The sequence below is a fragment of the Oncorhynchus kisutch genome, linkage group LG13, assembly GCF_002021735.2.
Source record: "Oncorhynchus kisutch isolate 150728-3 linkage group LG13, Okis_V2, whole genome shotgun sequence".
NCBI lineage: Eukaryota > Metazoa > Chordata > Actinopteri > Salmoniformes > Salmonidae > Oncorhynchus > Oncorhynchus kisutch.
The window spans coordinates 59,598,625-59,625,165 of NC_034186.2; the positions used below are offsets into that span (position 1 = coordinate 59,598,625).

The 26,541-nt window shown below is 43.9% G+C and overlaps 3 protein-coding genes across 6 annotated transcripts; 1 reads left to right on the forward strand and 2 right to left on the reverse strand.

Annotated features, from left to right (window-relative positions):
* Window positions 1–1,005: 1,005 nt before the first annotated feature.
* On the reverse strand, window positions 1,006–11,072 carry tap1 (transporter 1, ATP-binding cassette, sub-family B (MDR/TAP)). The gene is made up of 12 exons (XM_020498128.2): window positions 10,697–11,072; window positions 9,922–10,251; window positions 9,514–9,821; window positions 9,194–9,324; window positions 4,253–4,458; window positions 3,726–3,923; window positions 3,320–3,448; window positions 2,885–3,073; window positions 2,614–2,787; window positions 2,313–2,472; window positions 1,946–2,082; window positions 1,006–1,724 (listed from the first exon to the last, which is right to left on the reverse strand). The coding sequence occupies exons 2-12, from the start codon at window positions 10,237–10,239 to the stop codon at window positions 1,497–1,499; spliced, it is 2,178 nt and encodes a 725-aa protein (XP_020353717.1). The 5' UTR covers window positions 10,240–10,251; window positions 10,697–11,072; the 3' UTR covers window positions 1,006–1,496.
* A 935-nt stretch (window positions 11,073–12,007) lies between these two features.
* LOC109902062 (neurogenic locus notch homolog protein 1) lies at window positions 12,008–18,944 on the forward strand. 4 transcript variants are annotated; one of them, XR_004202478.1, is made up of 11 exons: window positions 12,008–12,335; window positions 13,308–13,458; window positions 13,773–14,100; window positions 14,210–14,439; window positions 14,640–14,973; window positions 15,254–15,402; window positions 15,544–15,617; window positions 15,731–15,860; window positions 16,235–16,676; window positions 16,863–17,194; window positions 17,310–18,944. XR_004202478.1 is itself a non-coding variant. In XM_020498122.2 (11 exons), the coding sequence occupies exons 1-11, from the start codon at window positions 12,281–12,283 to the stop codon at window positions 17,830–17,832; spliced, it is 2,412 nt and encodes an 803-aa protein (XP_020353711.1). In that variant the 5' UTR covers window positions 12,008–12,280; the 3' UTR covers window positions 17,833–18,944. The 4 variants fall into 4 exon arrangements, 3 of the variants coding, with proteins under 3 accessions (XP_020353711.1, XP_020353712.1, XP_020353713.1); XM_020498122.2 differs by having other exon boundaries at window positions 13,305–13,458; window positions 13,768–14,100; window positions 16,579–16,676; XM_020498123.2 differs by having other exon boundaries at window positions 13,768–14,100; window positions 16,579–16,676; window positions 17,310–18,007.
* LOC109902064 (pre-B-cell leukemia transcription factor 1-like) lies at window positions 18,109–25,137 on the reverse strand. The gene is made up of 8 exons (XM_031786732.1): window positions 24,618–25,137; window positions 23,742–23,815; window positions 21,747–21,991; window positions 21,119–21,309; window positions 20,257–20,392; window positions 20,000–20,141; window positions 18,970–19,058; window positions 18,109–18,788 (listed from the first exon to the last, which is right to left on the reverse strand). Exons 1-8 carry the CDS (start codon window positions 24,854–24,856, stop codon window positions 18,708–18,710), a joined length of 1,197 nt encoding a protein of 398 aa, XP_031642592.1. The 5' UTR covers window positions 24,857–25,137; the 3' UTR covers window positions 18,109–18,707.
* Between the last annotated feature and the right edge of the window lie 1,404 nt (window positions 25,138–26,541).

A 26,541-nucleotide genomic window follows, 5' to 3' on the forward strand; every position in this document is an offset into this window, starting at 1 on the left:
ACACATACACACAACTTATTTGTTTTACTTGTATTGTTTGAATTATTATACTTTTATTGTTTATATATCGTTGTGTTTAAAATGTGTGCGACTGTCTATCAGTGTACCAGTGTTTTGTTACTTTTTTTGGACCGCATGGAATAGTTTCTGCCTCAACAAAAGCTAATGGGGAAACAAATATTGTTGCTATGGTGTTACGACAGTTTAGCTGTGATGGACCCGCTACCAAAGATATTTATAACTAACCCAAGATAGTTAGTCGTTTACAGGTGTGAGCAAATGAAATTGTGCGCAGAACAAGGTGGGCAAAGCCACGAGCTAGCGAGATCCTATTTGGTACGTTTGTTTCATGTATTTGCATATTTTCGTTAGTGTACATTCTGTGAAGTGCGCATGGACCGAGACAGACTCAATTCGACCGTGCACTCCTAAACAATGTTTTTTAACTTACGCTAAGCGTCAAGTCTATAACACATAGTGCACTATGTTCGTAACATTTCAGTTTTGGGAACAGCTAAAAGGGTTGAGATCAGATGTTTAATCGATGAGAACATTTGCAGAATGTCAGCACATTGTCACCTAGTTCCATCCTCTCCCTCTACCAGCGACTGGATTTATTTGGTGTTGACATACGTTTTAAACGGATGCTTCAGATTTTCAGCCCCTGTGACATGTTTTCAGTTACCCCTTGTCTGTGCTGCTACTGCTGCAGGGTCTGGCTGCTCCAGCAGTGTGTACGTTTGTGGACCTAAAACTATGCTATTGCAACTGTTATGAAACTGCCTTTGATAAGCATCGTATTGCCTTCATTGAAATACCCTCTAAACAGTAACAGTATTGCTGGAGGTTATTGTATGCGATTCGACTTTGGCATCATTATCTAGGCCTGTAGCAAAGAAAAGGACAAGCATGAGATGTGGAGTTTCCCACTGTAATACAGATCAACTGCAAAACTTGCGGGTATTATTTAACCATTCCCCCACATACAGATACTAAATGAAGAAATGATTTCAGAGAGCAGAATGTTTATTGTCATTAACACAGAACAGAAAACGGCTAATGTATTGTACTGCCTTAGAGACAATGTACACAGAAAACAAAACATTATTTGGGATCCCTATTTACATAGTTATAACACAAATGTGGGAGAACAATTCAACAAAAATAAATGTAAAAATAAATACAAAATGCATTTGGGGCATTAAGAATACTTAAGTTGCAGTATAGTGCAAATAGAAAGTTGAACATAGAAATGTGCTCTTTGCATGAAACCTTTTATATTACAGGACTGTTCTTGTCATTTGTTTTTTCTTTGAGTACCTCAAAATCAGTTAGGGGAGATAATTAAACTAACGTTTGATGCTATGATCTCAGAGTATTTGCAAAGCATATGTGATACAGTAGAAATAGTAGGTAATAATGTTGAAAATGTGAGATGGTGGCAGAGTGGGATTTCAGTGTAAATTGAGAAGTGTCATGGGATTGGAGCCTCTGTTTTAGTTTTTCAGCTCCTCCCCTTCTTTGCGCTGGAAGCCAGTGTTCTGCTTGTTCACCAGGTCAGCATAGGTTCCACCTTTCTCCAGCAGCTCAACATGGCTCCCCTCCTCTAGCACCTTTCCCTCCTCAAGAACGACAATGTGATTGGCCTTCTCCACAGTGCTCAGCTTATGAGCAATCAGCAGCACTGAGCAGGGGTTTGAGTCCTTGAGCAGAGCTTGGTGGACCTAAGGACATGGAGAGAAACATGATGAGTATGTTTGAATTAAAGCCACTGAACTGTCAGAGATTAGCTGAGATTACAATACATTGTAAATAAATTATTCATGTTAGGGAAGGAAACAGCCTCCATTGGGTTATATTATGAGTAGATGATCAACAGAAACTGGTTAACCCCCCCAAAAATAGACCTGTCAGTGAAAGATAACAAGATTCAGAGTTATCTTACCAAATGCTCGCTCTCTGTGTCCAAGTTACTGGTGGCATCGTCCAGCACTAGAATCCGAGGCTTTCTGATCAAAGCTCTGGCGATGGCTATGCGCTGCTTCTGCCCTCCTGAAACCTGGCCTCCCTTCTCCCCGGCATCTGGAATAAAGAACAACAATTAAGTATGAACAGTAGAGCTGAATAACACACATACACTACAATCGCGTCATCAGTAGTTTAAGGAAGGAAAAGTACTAACAGTTCAAAGTCAAAGCTATGCAGAGAAAAGTGTAACGTTCTATCAGTAAGGACTAAACAAAGCCCCAAAGAAACAATATTACCAATCCTATCAGGATGAAGTCAATATGAGTTCATCTTTTGGGACATACCTGTATCATAGCCATTGGGCAGGTCAGAGATGAACTTGTGGGCGTTGGCCAGCTCAGCAGCCCGGTACATCTCCTCATCAGTGGCATCATCTCTGCCATATTTGATGTTCTCCTTGACAGAACGAGCAAACAACACCGGCTCCTGACTCACCACACTGATCTGAGAGAAATTATTCATTTAGATAATGCATTTAGTTGGTTAATAACTTCTTTGCAAACATTGTGATCATGTACTTTTCTTTAAAGGCTGGTAGCTAATTATGTTATGCACTACATTGCTTCCATTGCTGTTCATAATGACCTTGTCGTGTAGGTACTGGTTCTTGTAGCTGTGCAGTGGCTGTCCATCCAATAGGATCTCTCCTTCCTGGGGAAGGTAGAACCTCTCCAGCAGGCTCACACAGGTGCTTTTCCCTGCTCCAGAAGCCCCCACCAAGGCAGTGATCTGCCCAGGCCTCAGCTCCAGAGACAGGCCCTGAGAGATTAACAGAAATTGTAATTGAATGTATATGTAATTTTAATTCATATCCAGTATATGTGTATACAGTATACTGTAAATATACTGTAGATACCTTGAGCACTGGTGTATCTTCCCTGGTAGGGTAGGTAAATGTGACATTCTTGAACTCAACATGTCCCTCAAGATTCTGTGGGGCAAGGGTGCCTTCTGGAGGAACTTGGGGCTGTCGGTCCACATACTCAAATATCTTCTCAGAGCCACCGATTGCCCTCATGACACTTGGGTAATACGACATCACGGCCTGTCAGACAGGACGTGTAAAAGCGACACCAGTAAGTGACAGTCAAAATGTTGCTACTCAAAACTCTAGTTATGATTAAAATGTTGTGATACTAATAAATCATTTTGACCCCTATTTTACTGTAGAACAACTTGGCAGTGCCTTGTTAGGGTGTGTACATTTAGGTCTGTTTGGATTTGGCAGTAGGCATTAAACATAAGATGGCTGCGGGTAGATTGGATGGAGATTGTTAATCTATGGCCTTACCTCCACAGCAGAGGAGAATTGGAGCTCGTAGAGCACAAAGGCCACCAGATCCCCACTGCTGACGGTCCCCCCTGTCACCAGACTACCGCCATAGTACAGGATACTGACCTTCAGGAACAGGCTTGACATCTGAGAGGGAGACAGATGGGGTTACTATTGATTATGACTAGGGCTCAGAGTTTTGTAACCATGTAACCAGGAAAAACTCTGGGACCTACAGTAGTTATAGTCTATAACAATTGTCCAGAGCTTTCCCTTGTCAGTTCACATGGCCAGGAAAAACTCAGGGCCCTTATTACAAATTCATGTACCCTCATGAATCAATGTGCAATCCAAGCTCTTTGGAACTGAATTTGGAGAAATTGCTCTCACCCTGTGACCGTTTACAATTGAAGCTGAGACTCACACTATTGGTCCAGGTTGAGGCTGCGTAGGCTGCTGCTTCCTCTTTATTCAGAGAGTAGGTCTTCTCCAGCCTCTTCCTGTAGCGCTCTGTCTCGCCCTCCTCGTTGGCAAAGCTGCGTACTGTCTTCATAGAGGAGAAGGTCTCCGTGGCAACGTCATTGGCCTGGGCTAGTGACTTTTGAACCTTCGCACCGAGCTCCTGGGACAAAAACAAAATTCACAGTTACCTTCTGATTGGTCAGGTAACGTTCTGTCTGCTCTGTAGTGCTATTTTTGGTGACTGTAACTTGTAGAATCAAGATGTATGCAAACACGAAACTGCAACTCTCAGACAAGGTTACTCATGGGAGTGTTCAGTATTTCACAAAACTACCCCCACTATAGCCTGGTCCCAGATCTGTTTATGCTGTCTAGCCAACTCTTATTGTCATTGTCACCCCATACATTTAGCCAAGAAGACGCAAACAGATCTGGGACCAGGCTACTTCCACTACAATACGTTAGAAAAAAAAGTCTGATTTCCTGTACCTGGTACCACTTGCCGGATATCTTTGGTATGACCCAGATGATAGGAAGCCCCATCGCGGTGAAGAGGGACAGCTTCCAGGAGAGATTGAGCATGAAGATGAAGAGGAAAGTGACCCGCATGAAGTACCACATCAGCAGACTCAACTTCTCACTCAGAGACTCACTCATGTCGTTGGTGTCTGTGGTGATGCGTGACACAAGGTCACCTGGAACAAAGGTCATAGGTTAAGTTAGCCCCTTGGAGGGGACGGAGTGCAAATATATATATCATATATATAGCATAAAGCATAAATATATAGCATAAAGGTATCCTCTTCACTTTGAAGAAAAGAAAGATCAGCACAATACTCTTGACCTGATCACTCATGTTAATTAAGATACTCTCCTTTTCATTTAAAAATAACTGGGGTATATCCTTTGGACATACAGTATGTGTTTATCAATTAGCTTAATCAATTAATAACCCAACAACTGTATAAACAAATATTTAAGAAAGGTGAAGTACAGGTAACTGCCAAAATTGTCACAGCCTGATCTGTTTCACCTGTCTTTGTGATTGTCTCCACCCGCTCCAGGTGTCGCCCATCTTCCACATTATCCCCTGGTATAATGCCTGTCCCTGACCCTGTCTACTGTGCTGTACCTTTACCCCACCTCTGGATTACCAACATCTGGGTGAGCCTGCCTGCCGTGCTGTACCTTTACCCCACCTCTGGATTACCAACATCTGGGTGAGCCTGCCTGCCGCGCTGTACCTTTACCCCACCTCTGGATTACCAACATCTGGGTGAGCCTGCCTGCCGTGTTGTACCTTTACCCCACCTCTGGATTACCAACATATGCGTGAGCCTGCCTGTCGTGCTGTACCTTTACCCCACCTCTGGATTACCAACATCTGGGTGAGCCTGCCTGCCGTGCTGTACCTTTACCCCACCTCTGGATTACCAACATATGCGTGAGCCTGCCTGCCGTGCTGTACCTTTACCCCACCTCTGGATTACCAACATCTGGGTGAGCCTGCCTGCCGTGTTGTACCTTTACCCCACCTCTGGATTACCAACATCTGGGTGAGCCTGCCTGTCGTGCTGTACCTTTACCCCACCTCTGGATTACCAACATCTGGGTGAGCCTGCCTGCCGTGCTGTACCTTTACCCCACCTCTGGATTACCAACATCTCGGTGAGCCTGCCTGCCGTGCTGTACCTTTACCCCACCTCTGGATTACCAACATCTGGGTGAGCCTGCCTGCCGTGCTGTACCTTTACCCCACCTCTGGATTACCAACATCTGGGTGAGCCTGCCTGCAGTGCTGTACCTTTACCCCACCTCTGGATTACCAACATCTGGGTGAGCCTGCCTGCCGTGTTGTACCTTTACCCCACCTCTGGATTACCAACATCTGGGTGAGCCTGCCTGCCGTGCTGTACCTTTACCCCACCTCTGGATTACCAACATCTCGGTGAGCCTGCCTGTCGTGCTGTACCTTTACCCCACCTCTGGATTACCAACATCTCGGTGAGCCTGCCTGCCGTGCTGTACCTTTACCCCACCTCTGGATTACCAACATCTCGGTGAGCCTGCCTGCCGTGCTGTACCTTTACCCCACCTCTGGATTACCAACATCTGGGTGAGCCTGCCTGCCGTGCTGTACCTTTACCCCACCTCTGGATTACCAACATCTCGATGAGCCTGCCTGCCGTGCTGTACCTTTACCCCACCTCTGGATTACCAACATCTGGGTGAGCCTGCCTGCCGTGCTGTACCTTTACCCCACCTCTGGATTACCAACATCTGGGTGAGCCTGCCTGCAGTGCTGTACCTTTACCCCACCTCTGGATTACCAACATCTGGGTGAGCCTGCCTGCCATGCTGTACCTTTACCCCACCTCTGGATTACCAACATCTGGGTGAGCCTGCCTGCCGCGCTGTACCTTTACCCCACCTCTGGATTACCAACATCTCGGTGAGCCTGCCTGCCGTGCTGTACCTTTACCCCACCTCTGGATTACCAACATCTGGGTGAGCCTGCCTGCCGTGCTGTACCTTTACCCCACCTCTGGATTACCAACATCTGGGTGAGCCTGCCTGCAGTGCTGTACCTTTACCCCACCTCTGGATTACCAACATCTGGGTGAGCCTGCCTGCCGCGCTGTACCTTTACCCCACCTCTGGATTACCAACATCTGGGTGAGCCTGCCTGCCGTGCTGTACCTTTACCCCACCTCTGGATTACCAACATCTGGGTGAGCCTGCCTGCCGTGCTGTACCTTTACCCCACCTCTGGATTACCAACATCTGGGTGAGCCTGCCTGCCGTGCTGTACCTTTCCCCCACTACTCTGGTTATCGACCCCATGCCTGCCTTGACCTGTCGTTTGCCTGCCCTGTTGCTGTAATAAACACTGTTCCTCCGACACAGTCTGCATCTGGGTCTTACCTTCAAACCTGATAAAAATAAAGAAATCCCTTGAGTAAATGAGGGATACATAGTATATTGAAAGCAGGTGCTTCCCCACAGGTGTGGTTCCTGAGTTAATTAAGCAATGAACATCCTTAGGGTCATGTATAAATATGTCCAGCTGCCCATTATTTTGGCTACCATGGCTAGAAGAGATCTCAGTGACTTTGAAAGAGGGGTCTCAAAGAGCATAGGAGGTTTAAAGGGTATGTGTGTGTCTCAGTCACCAGATCTCAACGCAATTAGAGACGCATAAGACAGCGTTTTTCAACACCATCAACAAAACAAGAAATTAGGGATGCATCGGAATTGGCCGATTTTAGACAAAAATGCCAACATCTAGTTTAACGCCGAGGTCAAAGCTGAAGTGCAGATGACGTAAGGATGCCACGAAAAATAGAGAGCTACATGTTCAACACAGCGTTCCTAACCTAGGCCACAATGACGTTCATGGCATTGAAACACCTGCTCAACAAAACTGCCGACACAGACAGTGGAGTTAAAACGTGCAATAATACTCTACTAGACGCTGTGAACAAGCGATTTGGTGGCATTCTCTCTGAGCCTCTTTACTGTGTCGCCAACATGCACGATGCTAGGTACAAGGACCGCTACTTCGATGCAGACAAGAAACAGGGTTTACATGAAATGTTACCGACACAGCTGGACAAGATGGAAAAGGACACAGTGACAGTGCGCACCGAAGAAGAGGACCCACGACAGACAGAGCTGAAACGTCACTGCTTGACATGTATGATGAAATCCTGGTTGAGAATGAAACGACTGAACAAATGAACAACGAAACAGCACAGCAAGTAAGTGAAAGAAATAGGTTTTGATTATGTTTTACTAGTAATGAGGACATATGTAAATGCCAACAAAATAACTTTTTGGTGTGTGTGCGTGTGTGTGAGAGAGAGAGAGAGAGAGACGCATTGTATTTTCATTTTCTGTTACTATATCGGCCAACATTTGCCTGACAGAACCTACTATTCCCAGGAATTAAGATGCACCTGGATACTGGAGAAGTAACAAGCACCGTTTCCCCATCCTAGCTAAAGCTGCGCGCAAGTATCTTGGTGCTCCCTGTACTAGTGTGGACAGTAAGCACCTTTTCAGTGCAGCTTCACACATTGTAGACCAAAAAAGAAACGCCTCTCTTGTGACAAAGCCGAGCATGTCCTTGTCACGCCTTGGTCTTAGTATTTTGTGTTTTCTTTAATTATTTGTTCAGGCCAGGGTGTGACATGGGCTTATTGTGTTGTCGTATTGGGGTTTTTGTAGGCATTGGGATTGTGGCTGATTAGGGGTGTGTCTAGCATAGGCTTGGCTGCCTGAGGCGGTTCTCAATCAGAGTCAGGTGATTCTCGTAGTCTCTGATTGGGAACCATATTTAGGTAGCCGGGGTTTCACTGTGTATTTTGTGGGTGATTGTTCCTGTCTTTGTGTTAGTTAGCACCAGACAGGCTGTATAGGTTTTCACGTTTCATTTGTTGCTTTTTGTATTTAAGTTATTTCGTGTATCGCTATATCTTCATTAAAAGAACATGAGTAACCACCACGCTGCATTTCGGTCCGACTCTCCTTCAACAGACGAACGCCGTTACAGTCCTCTTTGTGAAGAAAAACCTCCTCCAAATGTTAAAATTGTAAATGGGCAGTCATATTGTAACCCAGCCATCTCGAGGCACTGGAAAAATGTTTACTAAGCCCAATGCCTTTCTGTTGTTCACTCATGGCTGGTATAGGTCAAGATTTTAATTTAATTTAAAACAAAGCAGTTGTGTGTTTTTGTTTTTATTTCCTAAATGAAAGATGAGATGTGTTGTATATTTCTTCTCATTTTACTAGTCAAGTCAGTTGAGCACATTTTAAGTTTAAGCTGTGCCATTTTTCAAGCAGTTAAATCAAAAAAAATATTAACTGCATTTTAGTTGAAACCAATATTTCTTTTAAAGCATTTAAGTTTCTCCATACAGTCAAGATTGGATAGTAAGAAGAGCCACCAACTACTTAACCATCTTTGTAATGCGGGGAAGCTAAAATATTTGTGTCATGAATATCTGTTGTGCGATAAAATACATCCATGGATGAATAATTTTTCTAATTTACAAGTTATTAAACAATCTGTTCCTAACTGAACAAATGAACATATGACACTTGGTTTCAACTATTTAACTGTACTAGAATGCTTAAAAGGCTGCTAAAATGTTAAATATAGGTTATCGGTATCGGGTTTGTTTTCGGTAAGGAAAATATCGGTATCGGCCAAAAATGTCATATCGGTGCATCCCTACAACAAATTATGGAATTTCTCATGGAAGAATGGTGCCAATCCCGCCAATAAAGTTCCAGACTCTTGTAGAATCTATGCCAGGGCACACTGAAGCTATTCTGGTGGCCCAACACCCTATTAAGACACTTTATGTTGGTGTTTAATTTATTTAGGCAGTTACCTGTAGATTGCAATGAGATGTGACTCACCTGTCTGTGCTGTGTCAAAGAAAGCAATCTCCTGCTTCAGCACCGACTGGAAGACTAGGCCCTGGATGGAGGTGTGTATGCGACTCATGGTGATGTTGTAGATGAGGTCACACACAAACTCACACACAGCACTGAATGATAGAGATGGGAGAAGGAGGGCAAATAAACACGTTACTACAGTATCATTACAATAAATGCCCTGTGGAAGTGATTAGGACCCTTGAAACCTCCAAAGTAAACAGTAGTATCAAACACTGAGCATCAATTGGAAGGGCTCAAGAGTATCGTATCACCAATGATTGATATATGCTGTACTATACCTCATGACTGTAATCAGAGACATGACCGTGATGGCGTGAGTAAAGGCTTCAGGCTCGTCTTCATTCATAATCCAGTCTGTCATCCGGCCGGTGTAGTGGGGAATAGCCATCTCACCAAGGGAGGAGATGACAACAAGACTCAGCACGGCTACAAAGCGTATGAAATAAGGCTTCATGTATCCCAACAGTTTCTCTAGAGAGGCCCCAGTCTTCTTCTGTGGTTCCTTGGTGGGCTTGGTAAGAAGAGAAGGGACGTAGCGTGTCCAGTACAAACATGCTACGACTGTTACGCAGTAGCCCTGAAGTAGCTGAAAAACAAGTGATTTTAGTCTGTTTGGTTTGTCAATTTTTAAAACAAAAAGGGTATATATATTAACATAATTATAGCAACATAGACTTGTCACCCACCCCCTGCCAGGAGTGCCATCCCCATAGTTGCCCCAGGATGGACTGGCCACATGCCCAGAGAAGGCTGATGTAGAGTGGGCAATGGAAGCAGAGGACCCCCATGCTCTGGAGCCCCTCGAAGCTGCTCATCCATGGGGGACTTCCAGGGAATGTGAAGGTGAGAAAGAGGTGGAGGCCAGCACGGAGCAGGCTTCCACCCCACAAGGTGATGAGGGGATGGTGGAGGAGAAGAGGGGAGAGTTGGGCCAATCGGACTGTCTGCACCACACACACATCCATGCACAGGAAGAGCAGCAGAGAGAAGTTCATTTTCGGCATCCTGAACAGGCTCTAGAACAGGAGGTTGGGAGAGACAGATAATGAGGTAGAGGAACATCATATCCAGGGGTTAAATTGAGGAGGACTAAGTGGGATAGCATATGGAACATGAAATATGCACATAGACCTATTATAGCATATTATGGAAAAAGTGGCAATTTGGGAATTAGTTCACACAAAATCCAAATTAAACCCCTGGGACATAGATTATCTGAAAATATTGGAGGGAGTTTAATGAAAAACAGCTGACCGACTAATAAGCGACAACATTGGGTGCTAGTGTGTAATCAGCTGTTATCTTATGCTTCCATTTTTACTTTCACTTTCAATTAGGTGAATTTCAAAGTATTTTTGGCTTCATGAAGGATATGGCGAATTGTAACAACGCATTACAATACATGCTGTAATATATAACACAATATAACACGTTTAAATAGCTTATATTTAGACTACTCACGTTTGCATGTGGGCTCTTACGAATGAGGTTGCAATTTCTTCTGAATGTCAAGGAAACGATAGCCTATATCTATTAAGAATAGATCTAGCCTATGTTCTATGTTACACACGCATATCATATAAAGGGCAATCTTCGTATTAATGTAGTTATACAGCAGCAGCCTGCGACTAGACTCGACGACCCTACGTTCGAGTTGATGATTGTGTTTCATAATCAAACCGAAAGTACACAACTGGAAAGTCCCTTTTGAACGACCCGCCCCTTCTTGACATTGGCAAATGCCGATTTTATATTAATTATACTATGCTATACTTTATGTGAAACGAGTAGGTGATTACTGTGTAAGGGCTTGATATATATGAAAAAGTTGTACAGTAAATTACTTACTGGCTGATTCACCTTTGAACTTGAAAGGAATCTAATGCAGAATAGCGACATCGTGTGGAATGCTTGATGATCTACACGAGGATAATCATAATCATCATCACTACCATCATTGAAACATTATTTCCATGACCATCTTTTGCATATTCCCCTTGACAATGCACAGCAGCCTAATGTTTCTATATATAAACTCATCATATAAATAAAAACTATTTTAGGTTTTTGCCCAGATAATGAGTAAGTAGTATGCCTTAGCCTGAAATAGACCCCCCCCACTCCCCCACCAACACTTGAAAAGGCACACAATCTTTGTTGTACCACCTGCTGTGAAGCTGTTTCTTGGTATAATAGATGAGTCCTGAGGTTAAGGATGAAAGTAGAACCCCCTAGTTTCCTGTTCCTGGATCCATCCTTTCATTTGAGGCCGGTGACATATGAGCCTGCAGCTGTATCTGTCTATTTTAACACCCACCACATTCCTGGAGGTTATTATCCCTTCTTTGAGATTTTGAAATAGTTTTATTTGTCGTTTGCAGTAGTTAAGATTATATATCTTTTTTTTAATGCAGAGAACATGCTCCTGCATGGGAAGTTAAAAAGAAGTGATATATGCAGGCCTACTCCAGGGCCTGTATTCATAATGTGTTTCAGAGAAGGAGTACTGATTTAGGATCCGTTTAGCCTTTTTTAACGTAATTAGTATGATTGCATGAACAGGGGGCACCTAGATTGCTTCATGAATACAGGGCCTGGTTCATTTGAAAGATTACATCCTGAGGCATTATAATCAGTAGAAAAACAGACTGCAGACTCACACACACACACACACACACACACACCGCTCCTATTGTTTTTCACACAGTGTCAGGAAGTTGTCCACATATCCGCAGTGCTTCTGAAAAATAATTAGAGAGAGAGAGGTGGGTGGTAGCAGCACTGGAAGTTGGGGTGTACCACTTTAGATATAAACTGTTCATATGGTCCCATTGCGAACGTGGTCAGGAGCGCAGTGAGACAGTAAGTTCTCCAGAAGAGACCCAGAGAGATACCCCACAACACTGTAGTGGAGTACAGTCCTGCCGGACCTGCCATAGCTGGACTAAGGCATTGGACCTAGTAACCGCACTGGTACAGCTGGGAGGATAGTGAGAGAGATTAGGCTACTGCCGTCTCCATCCTCTCTGGGACCTGCCTGCCTTAATGATGCTGGTGCTGTGGACAGCTGTTCTGTTGGGTTTGAGCAGGTGCTGTCAAGGTGAGTCCATCTTCCAGCTATTATCTTGTTGATATGATGTTCGATACCTGTGAGAGTGAGGTAAAGTCTCTACTAGGTAATCGACTAAAGAGAGGAAGTCCTACATGGTACTTCCTAGCAACCCTGAGGAATGCACAGTGATGCCGAAACGTTGATAAATACCCATTAAATTGATGGGAGTTTATACATGGAGTGTGCGACTTTCTTTATTTTGAATCCCAGGAACAAAACATACTTCTTCTTTTTTACATTCTCACTTCTATGTTTTATAGATTTCTGAGGATATATCATTAGGAGAAAATACTATGACGTACTTGAGATATACTGCTCTCACATCCTTTCATCATCACTTTATAAGATGCTGCGTGAATGTGTCACTGATTTAAAGATATGACTGACCAAAAAGTGCATTGCTTGCATAAGAGTCAAAGATTGTACTGTATTTCCTCAAATGTTCACTGCTATACAGTACACCATGTCTAATCCCAACTCTCCTGTGCTATAATTGTATTGTCCCTCACACACCTGCCAAGCCTCTCCATTGTCCCATTCCATTCCATTCCTCATCGCCAGGGTGGCGACCTCCGACCTTCATCCAGTTCCAGCCCACTCCATTTCCTGTTGCTATTCGCCTATCCTGGAAACTTCCTGTTTGTGTCAGGCCTCCTATTTCCCGTTTCATGGTTCATGCCAAGGACACACCTTTTATAGCCTGCCTGGCTGGCACGGTACCAAGCATTGTTAACAATGAATGCTTGGTGGTGATAGATACACCTAGGCCTATACAATACACAGCTTGAAAATATAGGTCAAAGCACAGGTTCTTGCTTGATACAGTAATACAGTATTGTAATTAATAGATGCTTTTATCCAAAGTGATTCAGTTTAAGTTAGTATATTAGTATTAAGTGGGAATTCAACCTTTGTGTTTGTGTGTGTGTGTGTGTGTGTGTGTGATTCCTCCCCAAGTAGCAGCAGCGTCTCCTGGTGGTGACCCCTGGGCCCAGTGTCCGTCCAGACAGTGTGAGGCCAAGTTTAGAGATGGGTCATGTGATAAAGAGTGCACCGAGCCCGAGTGTCTGAGAGACGGGTTCGACTGTCTGAGGGACAAAGGACGCTGCAAGTAAGACACTGTAGCAGCAGGGAGATCTGAGCTGCATTTCATTCCAGGAAGATGTTCCATCCCCTCTTCCATTTGTTCACTCTCCTTCATGGATCTGACAGGACTGGATATGTGAAAGCAATATGGTGACTTACTCTTACCCAGTAGTCTCATATTCCTGGTGAGGGGAGTTAATAAGAGCAGAGGGGAGAGAAAGTTTTCCTGGAATGGAACACACCCTGCTCTTTCACTTTCCTTTTTGTATACATCCAGATGTTTCAGCTGGGGTTCACGCTTTCTCTGCATCCTTCTAACTATCCCCTCTCTCAGTTCAGGTCACATCCACTACTGCCGAGACCACTATTCCAACTCTTACTGTGACCAGGGCTGTGAAAGTGCCGCCTGTGGCTGGGATGGGAGTGACTGTCACAGGCACCACAGCCCTCTGTGGGCTAAGGGTACCCTGCTCCTGCACACCCACGTCCCCCTGCAACACGGCACATTTTCCAACAGTTCCCTTCTCTGGGCCCTCAGCACCCTCCTGCAGACGCCCCTCAAACTGCGCGGCGCGGTGCCCCTTGACCCCAGCAAGGACCTCTTCACCTTTAATCCCCAGCAGCTTGAAAACCTGCTGGCTCAAGCTTCTTCGGATGACTCAAATGGGTAACTATGAATAGATTGTGATTTTGCTTCCCCTATTTTTATTAACTTTAACCTAGTCTCTTTTGTTAACATCTCATCAATGTTCTCACTCCCCATCTCTCTGAAACAGTTCTCTCCTATTCCTGCAAGTGGATAACAGGCCGTGCTCCCGTCTTCCTTCTACCTGTTTCCCGTACGCCATCGAAGCAGCTAACTTCCTGCGGGCTGCTACATCATCGACTCGTGTGTCGGTCCCCTCTCACCCAGAATTAAAGGCCATTATTAGTGTAAGAGGGGTTGGGGAGGAAATAGGAGGGAGAGAGGAGGACCCAGTTGAGGAAAAGGAGGACACTAATGATGGTATGTATCCTGTTACATAGTTTGTGTGTGTGTGTGTGTGTGTGTGTGTGTGTGTGTGTGTGTGTGTGTGTGTGTGTGTGTGTGTGTGTGTGTGTGTGTGTGTGTGTGTGTGTGTGTGTGTGTGTGTGTGTGTGTGTGCGTGTGTGCGTGTGTGTGTGTGTGAGTACCACCTAATATCTCTGCCCCCCATCTCCACACAGGAGCAACACCTCCATGGATATGGGCTGTGATCGGCGTGGCAACGGGCCTGGTACTGGCTTTGGTCTTGATGGTTGTCTTGGTGATCAGAAGGGTGAGACGACGACGAGAGGAGAGGGAGGGAGGAGGAGAGAGGGTTAGGCACAGATCCACTGTCACTGAGAATGACAACGGAGCCAATGTGGCGAAGGCATGGGCACAGCATACACCCCACCGAGAGCAGAGGGGCAGGACAGGGAGAGAGAAAGGCAGGAATGGGATAAAGAAGAAGAAAGCGAAGGAGGCTGAGAAGAAAAGACGCAGAGAGCCACTGGGGGAGGATGCCCTTCGACTGCGGTGAGTGAAGATGAATGATTATGGGAGAAGTTAGAGGATGTTCAGTCTAGTAAATCAACAGCGCTGTGATCAGATAACAGTTTGCTTCATTGTAATGGGTTGTATGGCTTTCAGTTGTTTCCATTACGGTCATTTTAACCTAACTGAACTTTTACTCTGTCTGTTAGATAAAACTGTTGTGTTGGACTATCTCTAATTTACACAATACTAGTGATACTGTAGTCATATCACTAAGTATGCACAAAGTACTGCTATTCAGAGCATAAATGTATGATTTCAGGCCCCTGAAAAAGGACCTGGATATTGGAAGTGACACTGACTTTACCCAGAGTTCTATGGAGGACGTCAACAGGTCCATCTGTGACCACCGAACGCAAGAGCAGAAGCACTACCGCAGCCCCCCGAGCCACCCACAATCACCCATACAACGTAACATCACCTCCTGATCATGGTTAACATACTGTATTAATAGGCTTGTAAAATGACTCATTGTTCCTTTACATTCATTTGTCACAGAATAATTTACGGTTTGCACAACGTAACTACGCAAGTAACTAAATTGACTTTCAGCTCCACTTTTAGCCCCCCCAAGAGGATGGGAGAGAAATGCTGTCCCGTCGACACATCACAGAACACCCAATCAAGTGAGTTCCATACATATTCTACATAAATGTCAATATGTTTATTTACATTGTAGATTACGCTGGTTATTATTTACAGTATTCCATTTTGACTGAACCAAACATTATTATGACAGTCTGCTTCGGTTCAATGGTGTGGTCCAGATGGGTCAGTGGTCCTGATTCGTGCGGTCCGGAGTGGGCTTGACCGTGTGGTTCTGGAGCTGCTACGAGCTGGGGTGCCGGTTAACAACACAGACCACACTGGTATCACTTTACTCTCCCAATTTCCCAATTACATTATTAACCAAAATGTAGGCTAGATGGTAAAAAAAAACAAGTTAACTGAACTTCCCTGTAGAGTGTCATGGGAGGATTATTGTGCAAATGTATTTTAAAAATCAATATTGCATGGAACAAATATCCATAAATGTTATGTCCATCTTCCATGGATGTAATAACGACCTTATAAACACACTGCCTCACATACATATTACTATATTGTATTACTTTGAGGGTTTGAGTAACCAGTGTAACTGATCTCATCTCTCTCTGGTTCTCCCCATGTGCCCCTTCTCTTCTCTTCTGTTCTGGTAAAACCTCCATGGCTTCCCACTCTTCCCTTCCATTCCTCTCTACAGCACCCCTGCTGCCCCCCTCTCAAACTGATACAGAAGTTAATGTGCCCTAGTGCCCAGGCAGTGTGGATGTACCATATTAACCTTCATTGCTCTCTCTCTCTCTCACACACACACACACTATCTCTCGCTCTCTCCCTATCGGGCTGATTCCCTAGTCCCTCACCATCATTTTCATTCTCATTTCCTCCCTTTCAAAATCTCCCCCTTCCCCATCTTTCACCATTTGGGCTTGACTCTGTTGTATAATGTTTGTTCACTGGCTGACTTACTCCCTCTCTTTCTGTACTGAACTCCCACCTTCCTTCCCTTAACTTCCTCCACTTGAAATGCACTCTCTCTCCCAGGGAGATCAGCCCTCCACTGGGCATGCTCAGTTAACCACCTCTCCTTGACAAGAACCCTCACTCGCTACGGTGCTGCGGTGGACCTACAGGACAACAAGGTACCAAGGCCAGCAGAAGCCTCTGCTTTAATGATTCTTCACATACTTGTATGAAGATTTAGGAAGAGGAACTTCAAAGAAACTATGTTCAGTTAAATCTGTGTAGAGTGTTTAAACTTTAGGGTACTCCAATATTATTGCTTCGACACTCCCATTCTGATATATACCACTCTCATTATCTGATAGGGTGAGACTGCTCTGTTCCTCTCCGCCCTCCACGGTTGCTACGACACCGCCCGGTTCCTGCTCCTGAACGGGGCAAATCAGGATCTGTCTGATCGCAGAGGACGCCGGGCACTAGATGTTGCCCGAGAGGGCATGCATCATCAAGTCCTGGAGCTCCTATTGGCTCACAGGGTTCAGAGAGGGCCTATTCCTATGGAGCAAGCCAATGATATGCTGTGGGATGAGCGTGCCTTTCTGTATAGCCAATGGTTGAATTCCCCTGGGCTCCCTGGGAGGAGTGCCTCCTTCTCTGGTGTCATAGGGCATCGGGATATGTCTTCGCCTCCACCAAGGTAAAGTCTTGTGGCATTTGGCACATCTACTCACAATAACATTTAGCAATTTACTCATCTTGATAAGGCAAATTCATCACTGCCTACTCGTATGATCTCCCTCTTCTTTTGACAGTGATTTATCAATGGGCAGAGTGCAGTGCCCTTCCCCTCAGAACTGGCGGCCACAGCTCAACCAATCAGCAACCGCATTGGTTACCCCAAGAATCATGGGGCGTCCACCAAGACCAATCAGCACTCTACAGGAGGTTACCTCAGAGGACGAAGATCGTGAAAGGCCCCAGGAAGTCCCGAGAGCAGCGACACCGCACTTCCTGTTACCGCAGCCTGCTCCTCGACAGCGGTCCTTCTCCTGTACCCAGAATGCACTGCAGCGTCGCTCCAGTTCACAGCAGCCCGAACCGACTTATGTTGCCTTATCAGAGAAAATAGCCACTGAGCCCATAGAAAGAGTGATCGTAGTCCCTCCTACAGATGCTCCCACCCAATCAGATCGCAGATCAATAGTCGATAGTAGCGACAACCCCAGGAGGGCAGCACCAGAGATTGAGGCAGCAAGTTTTAAAAAGGCAGAACAGAAAGCCCGAAGTGAGAAGCTAAATAACCACATGCCTGACTCTAACCAAACAGCTTTGTAAGGGGGCTCTGCTGTGAGATATCGTGCTGAAATGACCCCAAATACCATCATGTCAATCATGTGCTGTTTACATTTTCTGTAAAAGGCCCCTTGCTCCTAAATAACAGTAGACTGACAGAAGGGATATAAACTCAGTCAATAAATGAGTAACTTCAATTACTCTAAATATCTAAATCAATAAACAATTAATGTGCAATTTTTTCTTCTTCTGCCATATTAGGAGGTGACCTGTCTCTCTTATGCTAATATCAACCAATCAAGACAAACCAACTGACTGTGAATAGAGAGTCTTTATTGTAAAAGAGGTAGAGAGAATACAGGTGTTTTTCACTCACTGTACAGAATGACAGCACTGTTGATATACTCATTCAAACTGTTAACATAACCAGCACACATACTTCATTCATGACATAGACACACACAGACAAACAAGCCCAGTAGAAAAGAGAAAACAAACACACAAAATCTTTGGATTTTCTCTATTGCCCCCACATCCTCTAAATGCAACTATATCTGACCTTTAAACTAAAATCCTAAAATATTTGTAACAGCATTAATAATATAGCCTAATAAAACAATGGTAATGCAATTTTCCAAGCCTCCCTGCCCACATACCACAGTAACATATAAAGTAGTGGAAAACAAAACCCATGATCCCAATACAAAACATCACACACACACACACACACACACACACACACACACACACACACACACACACACACACACACATAATGAACATGGACATAATATCATTGGACAGTAAGAAACAGAAAAGACATACAAAAACTGCAGCCAAGTAAGAGTGATATCATTCTTTCAGTCTTTTTCCGTTTTCTTTCCATCTATGTCATCGACACAAAGTGGACGGGGCCATCAGTCAGACTCCCCTGAGTGGTCGTTTCCTGGGGAAGTGGCAGAGGGGGGTGTGTTTTGCCCTTGCCAGTTCCCATTAGTCTGCCAAAGAGAAAAAGACATGTGGTGACTTGTAGTGACATTAACCTACATTAACCCCTCTCCACTCCAATACATCTCCTCCACAAGGTTGTTGTTGTGAATGAGAATGTGCTCTCAAATAGTTACGACCTAAAATAAAGATGATATGTAACATGATGTGAATGACAGTGAAGTTCCATACTTGTGCTCCCATGTAGACAGGCTGCTCTCCATTCATTGGTGGAACACCCAGGAAAAGGTCTGGTCCAGTGAGTGAGAAGGCCCCCGATCCTGTGGAGGAACAAAAGGGGAAACGTCTTTAATAAGGGCTATTAGGCCTACAACATCAACCTGGTCCCAGATCTGATCCTGTGGAGGAACAAAAGGGGAGACGTCTTTAATAAAGGCTATTAGGCCTACAACATCAACCTGGTCCCAGATCTGATCCTGTGGAGGAACAAAAGGGGAGACGTCTTTAATAAAGGCTATTAGGCCTACAACATCAACCTGTTCCCAGATCTGATCCTGTGGAGGAACAAAAGGGGAGACGTCTTTAATAAAGGCTATTAGGCCTACAACATCAACCTGGTCCCAGATCTGATCCTGTGGAGGAACAAAAGGGGAGACGTCTTTAATAAGGGCTATTAGGCCTACAACATCAGCCTGGTCCCAGATCTGATCCTGTGGAGGAACAAAAGGGGAGACGTCTTTAATAAGGGCTATTAGGCCTACAACATCAGCCTCATCCCAGATCTGATTGCACTGTAAAACCGACTTCTATTGTTGGGCAAGGAGTTGGCAAGACAGAACAAAAGGCCCAATTCCAACTTAGAAAATGACACCTTTCTCAAGCAGGCCTTTCCTATGCACTTCTCAGTAGTTGTAATTCAGACGTATCTTATTCAGTTGCGTAACGGGCTTTGCAGACATGGTTCGATTGCGTGTGCTGATTAAATGTAATTCAACCACTGAAAACCCTCCCACTTGCTGGGCAACAGTTGTTTCATTCAATAGGGGTTTCAGCACATTTATTTTAAGCCATCCCTTTAAATATGGTGTACCCTTTAAGTTTGAATTTTGTTGACAGACTCAACAGAATATATATATATATATTCCTCTTGCTGCTCCGTAACACAAAAACACTAACAACCCATCCATTTCTACTACCAAATGAACCATAAACTCAAAACAGTTTGTATCACTAGGCCTGGCTTCCTTTCCTCAGCTCTTACCTGTTGAGTTGGGCGTGTGTGGAGAGTCCTCGCTCTGTGTCGCCACGATGGCCGTCTTCATGGCATAGATGTTGGCCTCCTCTTGGAACTTCCCAATGTTCTTCTTGTAGCGGATTCTCTTGTTTCCAAACCAGTTGCACACCTGTTCAGTTAACAAGCCAGTAAGCGGCTGGTCAATGGAGTCAACTGTATATGGGAGTATCAACGGTTGAGCTAATAGTAAATATATGACGCATATACTTATGACACAAGGTTACCTGAGAGACAGTGATGCTACACTGTTTGGCTAGTTCTTCTTTGGCCTCTTCACTGGGGTAAGGGTTGGCGAGATGGGAGTAGAAATACTCATTCAGGACTTCTGTCGCCTGCTTGCTGAAGTTTCGTCTCTTACGCCTGACAACACAAAGGTGAGTGTGTTGAGAGTAGTCATGCAACCCAGGCAGAAGTATACGTTTCACAACTACAGTAACAACTGATATTGACACACAATAGTCATTCACAACCTGCACTGTAATAACATGACTATGCTCTGTAAATAATAATGGGAATTGATGTAAAATATATCACTATCCACTTTAAACAATGCTACTTAATATAATGTTTACATACCCTACATTATTCATCTCATATGTATACGTATATACTGTACTCTATATCATCTACTGCATCTTTATGTAATACATGTATCACTAGCCACTTTAAACTATGCCACTTTGTTTACATACTCATCTCATATGTATATACTGTACTCGATACCATCTACTGCATCTTGCCTATGCCGCTCTGTACCATCACTCATTCATATATCTTTATGTACATATTCTTTATCCCTTTACACTTGTGTGTATAAGGTAGTAGTTGTGGAATTGTTAGTTAGATTACTCGTTGGTTATTACTGCATTGTCGGAACTAGAAGCACAAGCATTAACATGTGCTAACCATGTGTATGTGACAAATAAATTTGATTTGAAATATGACTGGTATGACCATGAACCACTGTTCATTTATGGAATGTTTTATTCTTCATTAACAATATTACCTGTATATGAATTGTCATTCACTGTCATGGCAAGTTTTGACAGGTGTTATGTCACCCCAATAACAGTGTTACACGCTGACCTGGCGTCGAGGAAGCGGGACCTCAGGATCATGACGGCCTCGCAGGTGCTCTGCTTGAGTTGTGTCTGGATGGAGCTGAACTTGCGGTGGATGATGGCCACCATGCGCTCAATCTCCCTCGGTGACACCGGCCGCGTACGTGACTGCTCCCTCAGCAGGTTCATCACGTGGGTAGTGAACTCACTACAGGCCTACAGGAGACACGGAGAGAGAGAGCGAGAGGGGGGATTGGAGACAGATATGACAGTCAGTTGAGCTCAAAGGATGGAAGTCAACAGCGGGCCGACACTGTTGACGTCGGTCATTTATGTTCATGTTCAATTATCTCACCTAAATTATAACATCACCTCATTTTAGTTTACTTCGCTAAAGGGTGTAATTTTCAGTGTGTGCAAAGTGTCAAGTCCCTCCACCTCAAATCAAGTACAGCCACTGACCCCAGCACACATGAACAGTGTATGTCAGAGTCGATATGAGTTTGAATCCGGCCCACTGCTCTTTGACTCACCCTCCCTCCCTCTTCCCCGTCTTTCCAACACTTTACTATCTCTTCAATAAAGCAAAAAAACAATACAAAAGGATTGGGACTGCCCCACTGCTTGAAAAAAAACAACAACTAGAAAAGTACCTGGTCATATTTCTCCATCTCAGTGTGATAGATGTTGCGAATCTGGCTCAACTTGCTTTTGTAGTCTGAGTGTTCCAGTGAGCTGTCTGGAGACATGCCTCCAGAGCTGGTGGCTGCGGACACCGCCGCTGCCGCCCCGCCACCTTTCTCCGGCCCAGCCACACCCTCCGCCAGCAGCATGTTGTCCAATCGCACCAGCTGTGGGTCCTGTGATTCTTCCTCCTGAGCATTTCGCATTGATAGGCCTGCAACAAGAGAGGTCTGTCAATCTGATTCATGGTAAACTAAGTTACAATGTCTCCTATTACACTGAACAAAAATATAAATGCAGCATGCAACAATTTCAAATATGTTACTGAGTTACAGTTCATATAAGGTCAATTGAAATACATTCATTAGGCCCTAACCTATGGATTTCACATGAATGGGAATACAGATATGCATCTGTTGGTCACAGATACATAATTTTTTTTTTTTATAAAAGTAGGGGCTTTTTATGAAAACCAGCCAGTATCTGGTGTGGCCACCATTTGCCTCATGCAGCGCGACACATCTCCTTCACATTGAGTTGATCAGGCTGTTTATTGTGGCCTCTGGAATGTTGTCCCACTCCTCTTCAATGGCTGTGCGAAGTTGCTGGATATTGGCGGGTACTGGAAAACACTGTCGTACACGTCAATCCAGAGCATCCCAAACATGCTCAATGGGTGACATTGTGCAGGTCATGGAAGAACTGGGAAATGTTCAGCTTCCAGGAACTGTGTACAGATCCTTGTGACATGGGGCCTTACATTATCATGTGAAACATGAGATGATGGCGGCAGATGAATGGCACGACAATGGGCCTCAGGATCTCGTCATGGTATCTCTGTGCATTCAAATTTCCATATATAATTGTGTTCGTTGTTCGTAGCTTATGCCTGCCCATACCATAATCTCACCGTCACCATAGGGTGCTCTGTTCACAACGCACAACAGCAAACCACTCGCCCACATGACACCATACACACTGTCTGCCATCTGCCCGGTACAGTGAAAACTGGGATTCATCCGCGAAGAGCACACTTCTCCTGCGTGCCATATCCAATGAAGGTGAGCATTTGCCCACTGAAGCCGATTACGCCGCCGAACTGAAGTCAGGTAAAGAAATTATTCTGTTGTACATTCCCACAGTTTCATCACCAGTCCGGATGGCTGTTCTCAGACAATCCCGCAGGTGAAGAAGCCGGATGTGGAGGTCATGGGCTGGCGTGGTTACACATTGTCTGCTTTGTGAGGCTGGTTGGATGTACCGCCAAATTCTCTAAAACAACGTTAGAGGCGGCTTATGGTAGAGAAATTAACAGTACTTTCTCTGGCAACAGCTCTGGTGGACATTCCTGCAGTCTGCATACCAATTGCACACTCTCCTAAAGTTATCTGTGACATAACTGCACATTTTAGAGTGGCCTTTTACTGTCCTCCGCACATGGTGCACCTGTGTAATGATCATGCAGTTTAATCAGCTTCCTGAAATGCCACAACTGTCTGGTGGATTGATTATCTTGGCAAAGGAGAAATGCTCACTAACAGCGATGTAAACAAATTTGTGCACAAAATTTTGTATGGAAAATATCTGGGATATTTTATTTCAGCTCATGAAACATGGGACACTTTACATGTTGCGTTTACATTTTTGTTCAGTGTATATTAAAATATTATCCCTCTGAGGTACAGACTTGGAGAAGCACTTTGTGGATGAAACAAATGAAGGAAGGGTCATCTTGCGGTAATATTTGAAAAGTCATCATACACAATACATCTTTGTTGAAAATGTAAAATATCTAAAGAATTTTCTAACTGTCATCTAACTGCATGGATTATGCGCAACTCATTATTATTATGATGGAGCCAACATCTTCTTCTGTTTCATCACAGATGGCCAGAAACTTTTAAACGAATTAGCAACAAGTTTAAAATCAAACAAAGGGTTTCAATTAGTGAAAATAAACTTACCTGTTTTCTCTTTGATCTCACATAAGACGCTGAACAAAGCTGGTTTCATTCGATGGCAATTCAATGCGTGTTTTCTGACGATTGGAAAAAAATATTATTGTTATTATTAGCTAGCTAACTAACGTTAGCTACTGTAGCTGTATATATAGTCAGCTATTTAGCAACGAGCCATTAGCACGAACAAAATATTTGTTAGTTAGCTAGCTATTTGTTTGTTAGCTAGCTCCCTGCTTTCACACGCTTTATTTAGCTAGCTAACGTTAACTAGATGTCATTCACAACAACAAACATCGGCTCTGTTGTTCGTGACCTTTTGACTGGAGTTCACTGTAGCCTACTGTGCTAACGTTGGCTACGTAATGATATGGCTAGCTAGCAGCAGCTACAATATGTAGATAATATGTTAACATTTTATTCGTAGAACAAATGTAGCATGAAATGGTTAATGCCAAGATTATGGCCACAATCCGTTTATAATATCTTGCAATTCATATACATGTAAATCCAACTGGCTAACGCGTTAGTAGTAACACATTAGCAAGCTAACAATAAAGCAATAGAGCATAGCTAGATAACTGGCCAGTTTTAGCTTAGCAAGAATTCACGCTCTTCATCGAGTTAGCCACAAAAAAAATCACAACAACAGGCGTGTAAATAGCCCAGAGGAATAAGTAATAACTATTTAATAAACAACATATCATGACATAAAGCCAATTAGCTAGCTAGCAACGTTGGCTACCTAGCTATCTTATTAAAAAACTTCAAAGTAGAAAAAAATTGAAAACTTCTGAAAACTTTAGCTAACTCTTAGCCATTGAACAAATTTGCAGAAATGTGTGACTAAATCTGAATACGTTATAAACAATTGTGACTAACTTTGCTTGTGCTTCGTCCAAACTTTGGTCGGTGATGGTCATGATTTGCTGCAATATGTCGCCAATGTCTCTGCGGCTTTCATGTCCATTTTCTGCGCCTTCGTGGCCCGTGTCTCCGTCGGAGCGGTGGTGGGAAGATGGATGAACCGAGTTTAGAGGGTGCATACCGGGGTGAGAGCTCAGGCCAAGGCCCCGGCCGTTAGAGGGCCCGTTGCCAGTGAGAGGCTGCTGCTGCAACATCCTGAGCGGCACACAGTGGCGCGGACGAGTAATCACAGTCACACACCCTTCAAAACTCAAACACTATAGCAGGCCTGCACTAGAGTCCCCTAGCGATTGACAAAGAAAGTCTCGAACAAGAATGTTAATAAAATTCGAATTGTACTCCAGACAGAGCCCATAGGCTACTGTACTAGGGATATTCATAGCTATGACTTTAAACTAAGTAATTATTCTGAACAATCAGGTAAATGGATATAACTATGAGGCAACGGCGTGTGTAGGCTTATGTGTATGTGTAAAAGAGAAACAGAAACAGAAAAAGAGAGAAGAGGGGGATCTTTCATTCTGCAAGTAGTCTAATACATTGAGCATTTGCATCCATGATGAGGGAGGGATCATCTTCTGATTTCATATCAGTTAATGTAATAATGCATCAGCTTCATAATAAGGTCACAGGTCTTTACCAATCAAATCATCAACTATTTTTTCCATCACATTTTATTTGTCATGCTTCGTAAACAACAGATGTAGACTAACAGTGAAATCCTAACTCTCGGGCCCTTTGTCACATGCTTTGTAAACAACAGGTGTAGACTAACAGTGAAATTCTTACTTTCGGGCCCATCCCAACAATGTAGAGACAAAAATAGAAAAAGAATAACACAAAGAATAAATACACCATGAGTAATGATAACTTGGCTATATACACGGGTTACCAGTACAGAGTTAATTTTTTTATATAATTGAATTTCACATTTGTTTAACCAGGTAGGCCAGTTGAGAACAAGTTCGCATTTACAACTGCGACCTGGCCAAGATTAAGCAAAGCAGTGCGACACAAACAACAACACAGAGTTACACATGGAATAAACAAACGTACAGTCAATAACACAATAGAAGAAATAAAAAAGTCTATATACAGTGTGTGCAACTGGCGTGAGGAGGTAAGGCAATAAATAGGCCATAGTAGCGAAGTAATTACAATTTAGCAAATGAACACTGGAGTGATAGATGAGCAGATGGTGATGTGCAAGTAGAAAATACTGGTGTGCAAAAGAGAAAAAAGTAAATAAAAACAATATGGGGTAGATTGGATGGGCTATTTACAGATGGGCTGTGTACAGCTGCAGCGATCAGTTAGCTGCTCAGAAAGCTGATGTTTAAAGTTAGTGAGGGAGATACAAGTCTCCAACTTCAGCGATTTTTGTAATTCCATTTAGTAGTTCCAGTCATTATCAGCAGAGAACTGGAAGGAAAGGCGGCCGAACGAGGAATTGGCTTTGGGAGTGACCAGTGAAATATACCTGCTGGAGCGCGTGCTACGGGTGGGTGTTGTTATCGTGACCAGTGAGCTGAGATAAGGCGGAGCTTTACCTAGCAAAGACTTATAGATGACCTGGAGCCTGTGGGTCTGGCAACGAATATGTATCGAGGGCCAGCCAACGAGAGCGTACAGGTCGCAGTGGTGGTGGCACTGTGATAGACTGCATCCAGTTTGCTGAGTAGAGTGTTGGATTCTATTTTGTAAATGATATCGCCGGATTGGTAGGATAGTCAGTTTATGAATCTAGATTTCATTTTGGATTGGAGATGTTTAATACAAGTCTGGAAAGAAAGTTTACAGTTTAGCCAGACACCTAGGTATTTGTGTCACGCCCTGGTCTTAGTATTTTGTGTTTATATATTTATTTGGTCAGGCCAGG

Coding starts and splice junctions, on each gene's coding strand:
- tap1 (XM_020498128.2), bottom strand. CDS start 10,239: ATGCCGAAAATGAACTTCTCTCTGCTGCTCTTCCTGTGCATGGATGTG. Junction 3,924..4,252: donor TATCCGGCAAGTGGTACCAG/GTACAGGAAATC, acceptor TTTTTGTCCCAG/GAGCTCGGTGCGAAGGTTCA. Junction 2,788..2,884: donor AAGATACACCAGTGCTCAAG/GTATCTACAGTA, acceptor TTAATCTCTCAG/GGCCTGTCTCTGGAGCTGAG.
- LOC109902062 (XM_020498122.2), top strand. CDS start 12,281: ATGATGCTGGTGCTGTGGACAGCTGTTCTGTTGGGTTTGAGCAGGTGC. Junction 15,403..15,543: donor CCCACAATCACCCATACAAC/GTAACATCACCT, acceptor ATTGACTTTCAG/CTCCACTTTTAGCCCCCCCA. Junction 16,677..16,862: donor TGGACCTACAGGACAACAAG/GTACCAAGGCCA, acceptor ATTATCTGATAG/GGTGAGACTGCTCTGTTCCT.
- LOC109902064 (XM_031786732.1), bottom strand. CDS start 24,856: ATGTTGCAGCAGCAGCCTCTCACTGGCAACGGGCCCTCTAACGGCCGG. Junction 23,816..24,617: donor TTGGACGAAGCACAAGCAAA/GTTAGTCACAAT, acceptor TCCAATCGTCAG/AAAACACGCATTGAATTGCC. Junction 18,789..18,969: donor CTGTCTACATGGGAGCACAA/GTATGGAACTTC, acceptor TCTCTTTGGCAG/ACTAATGGGAACTGGCAAGG.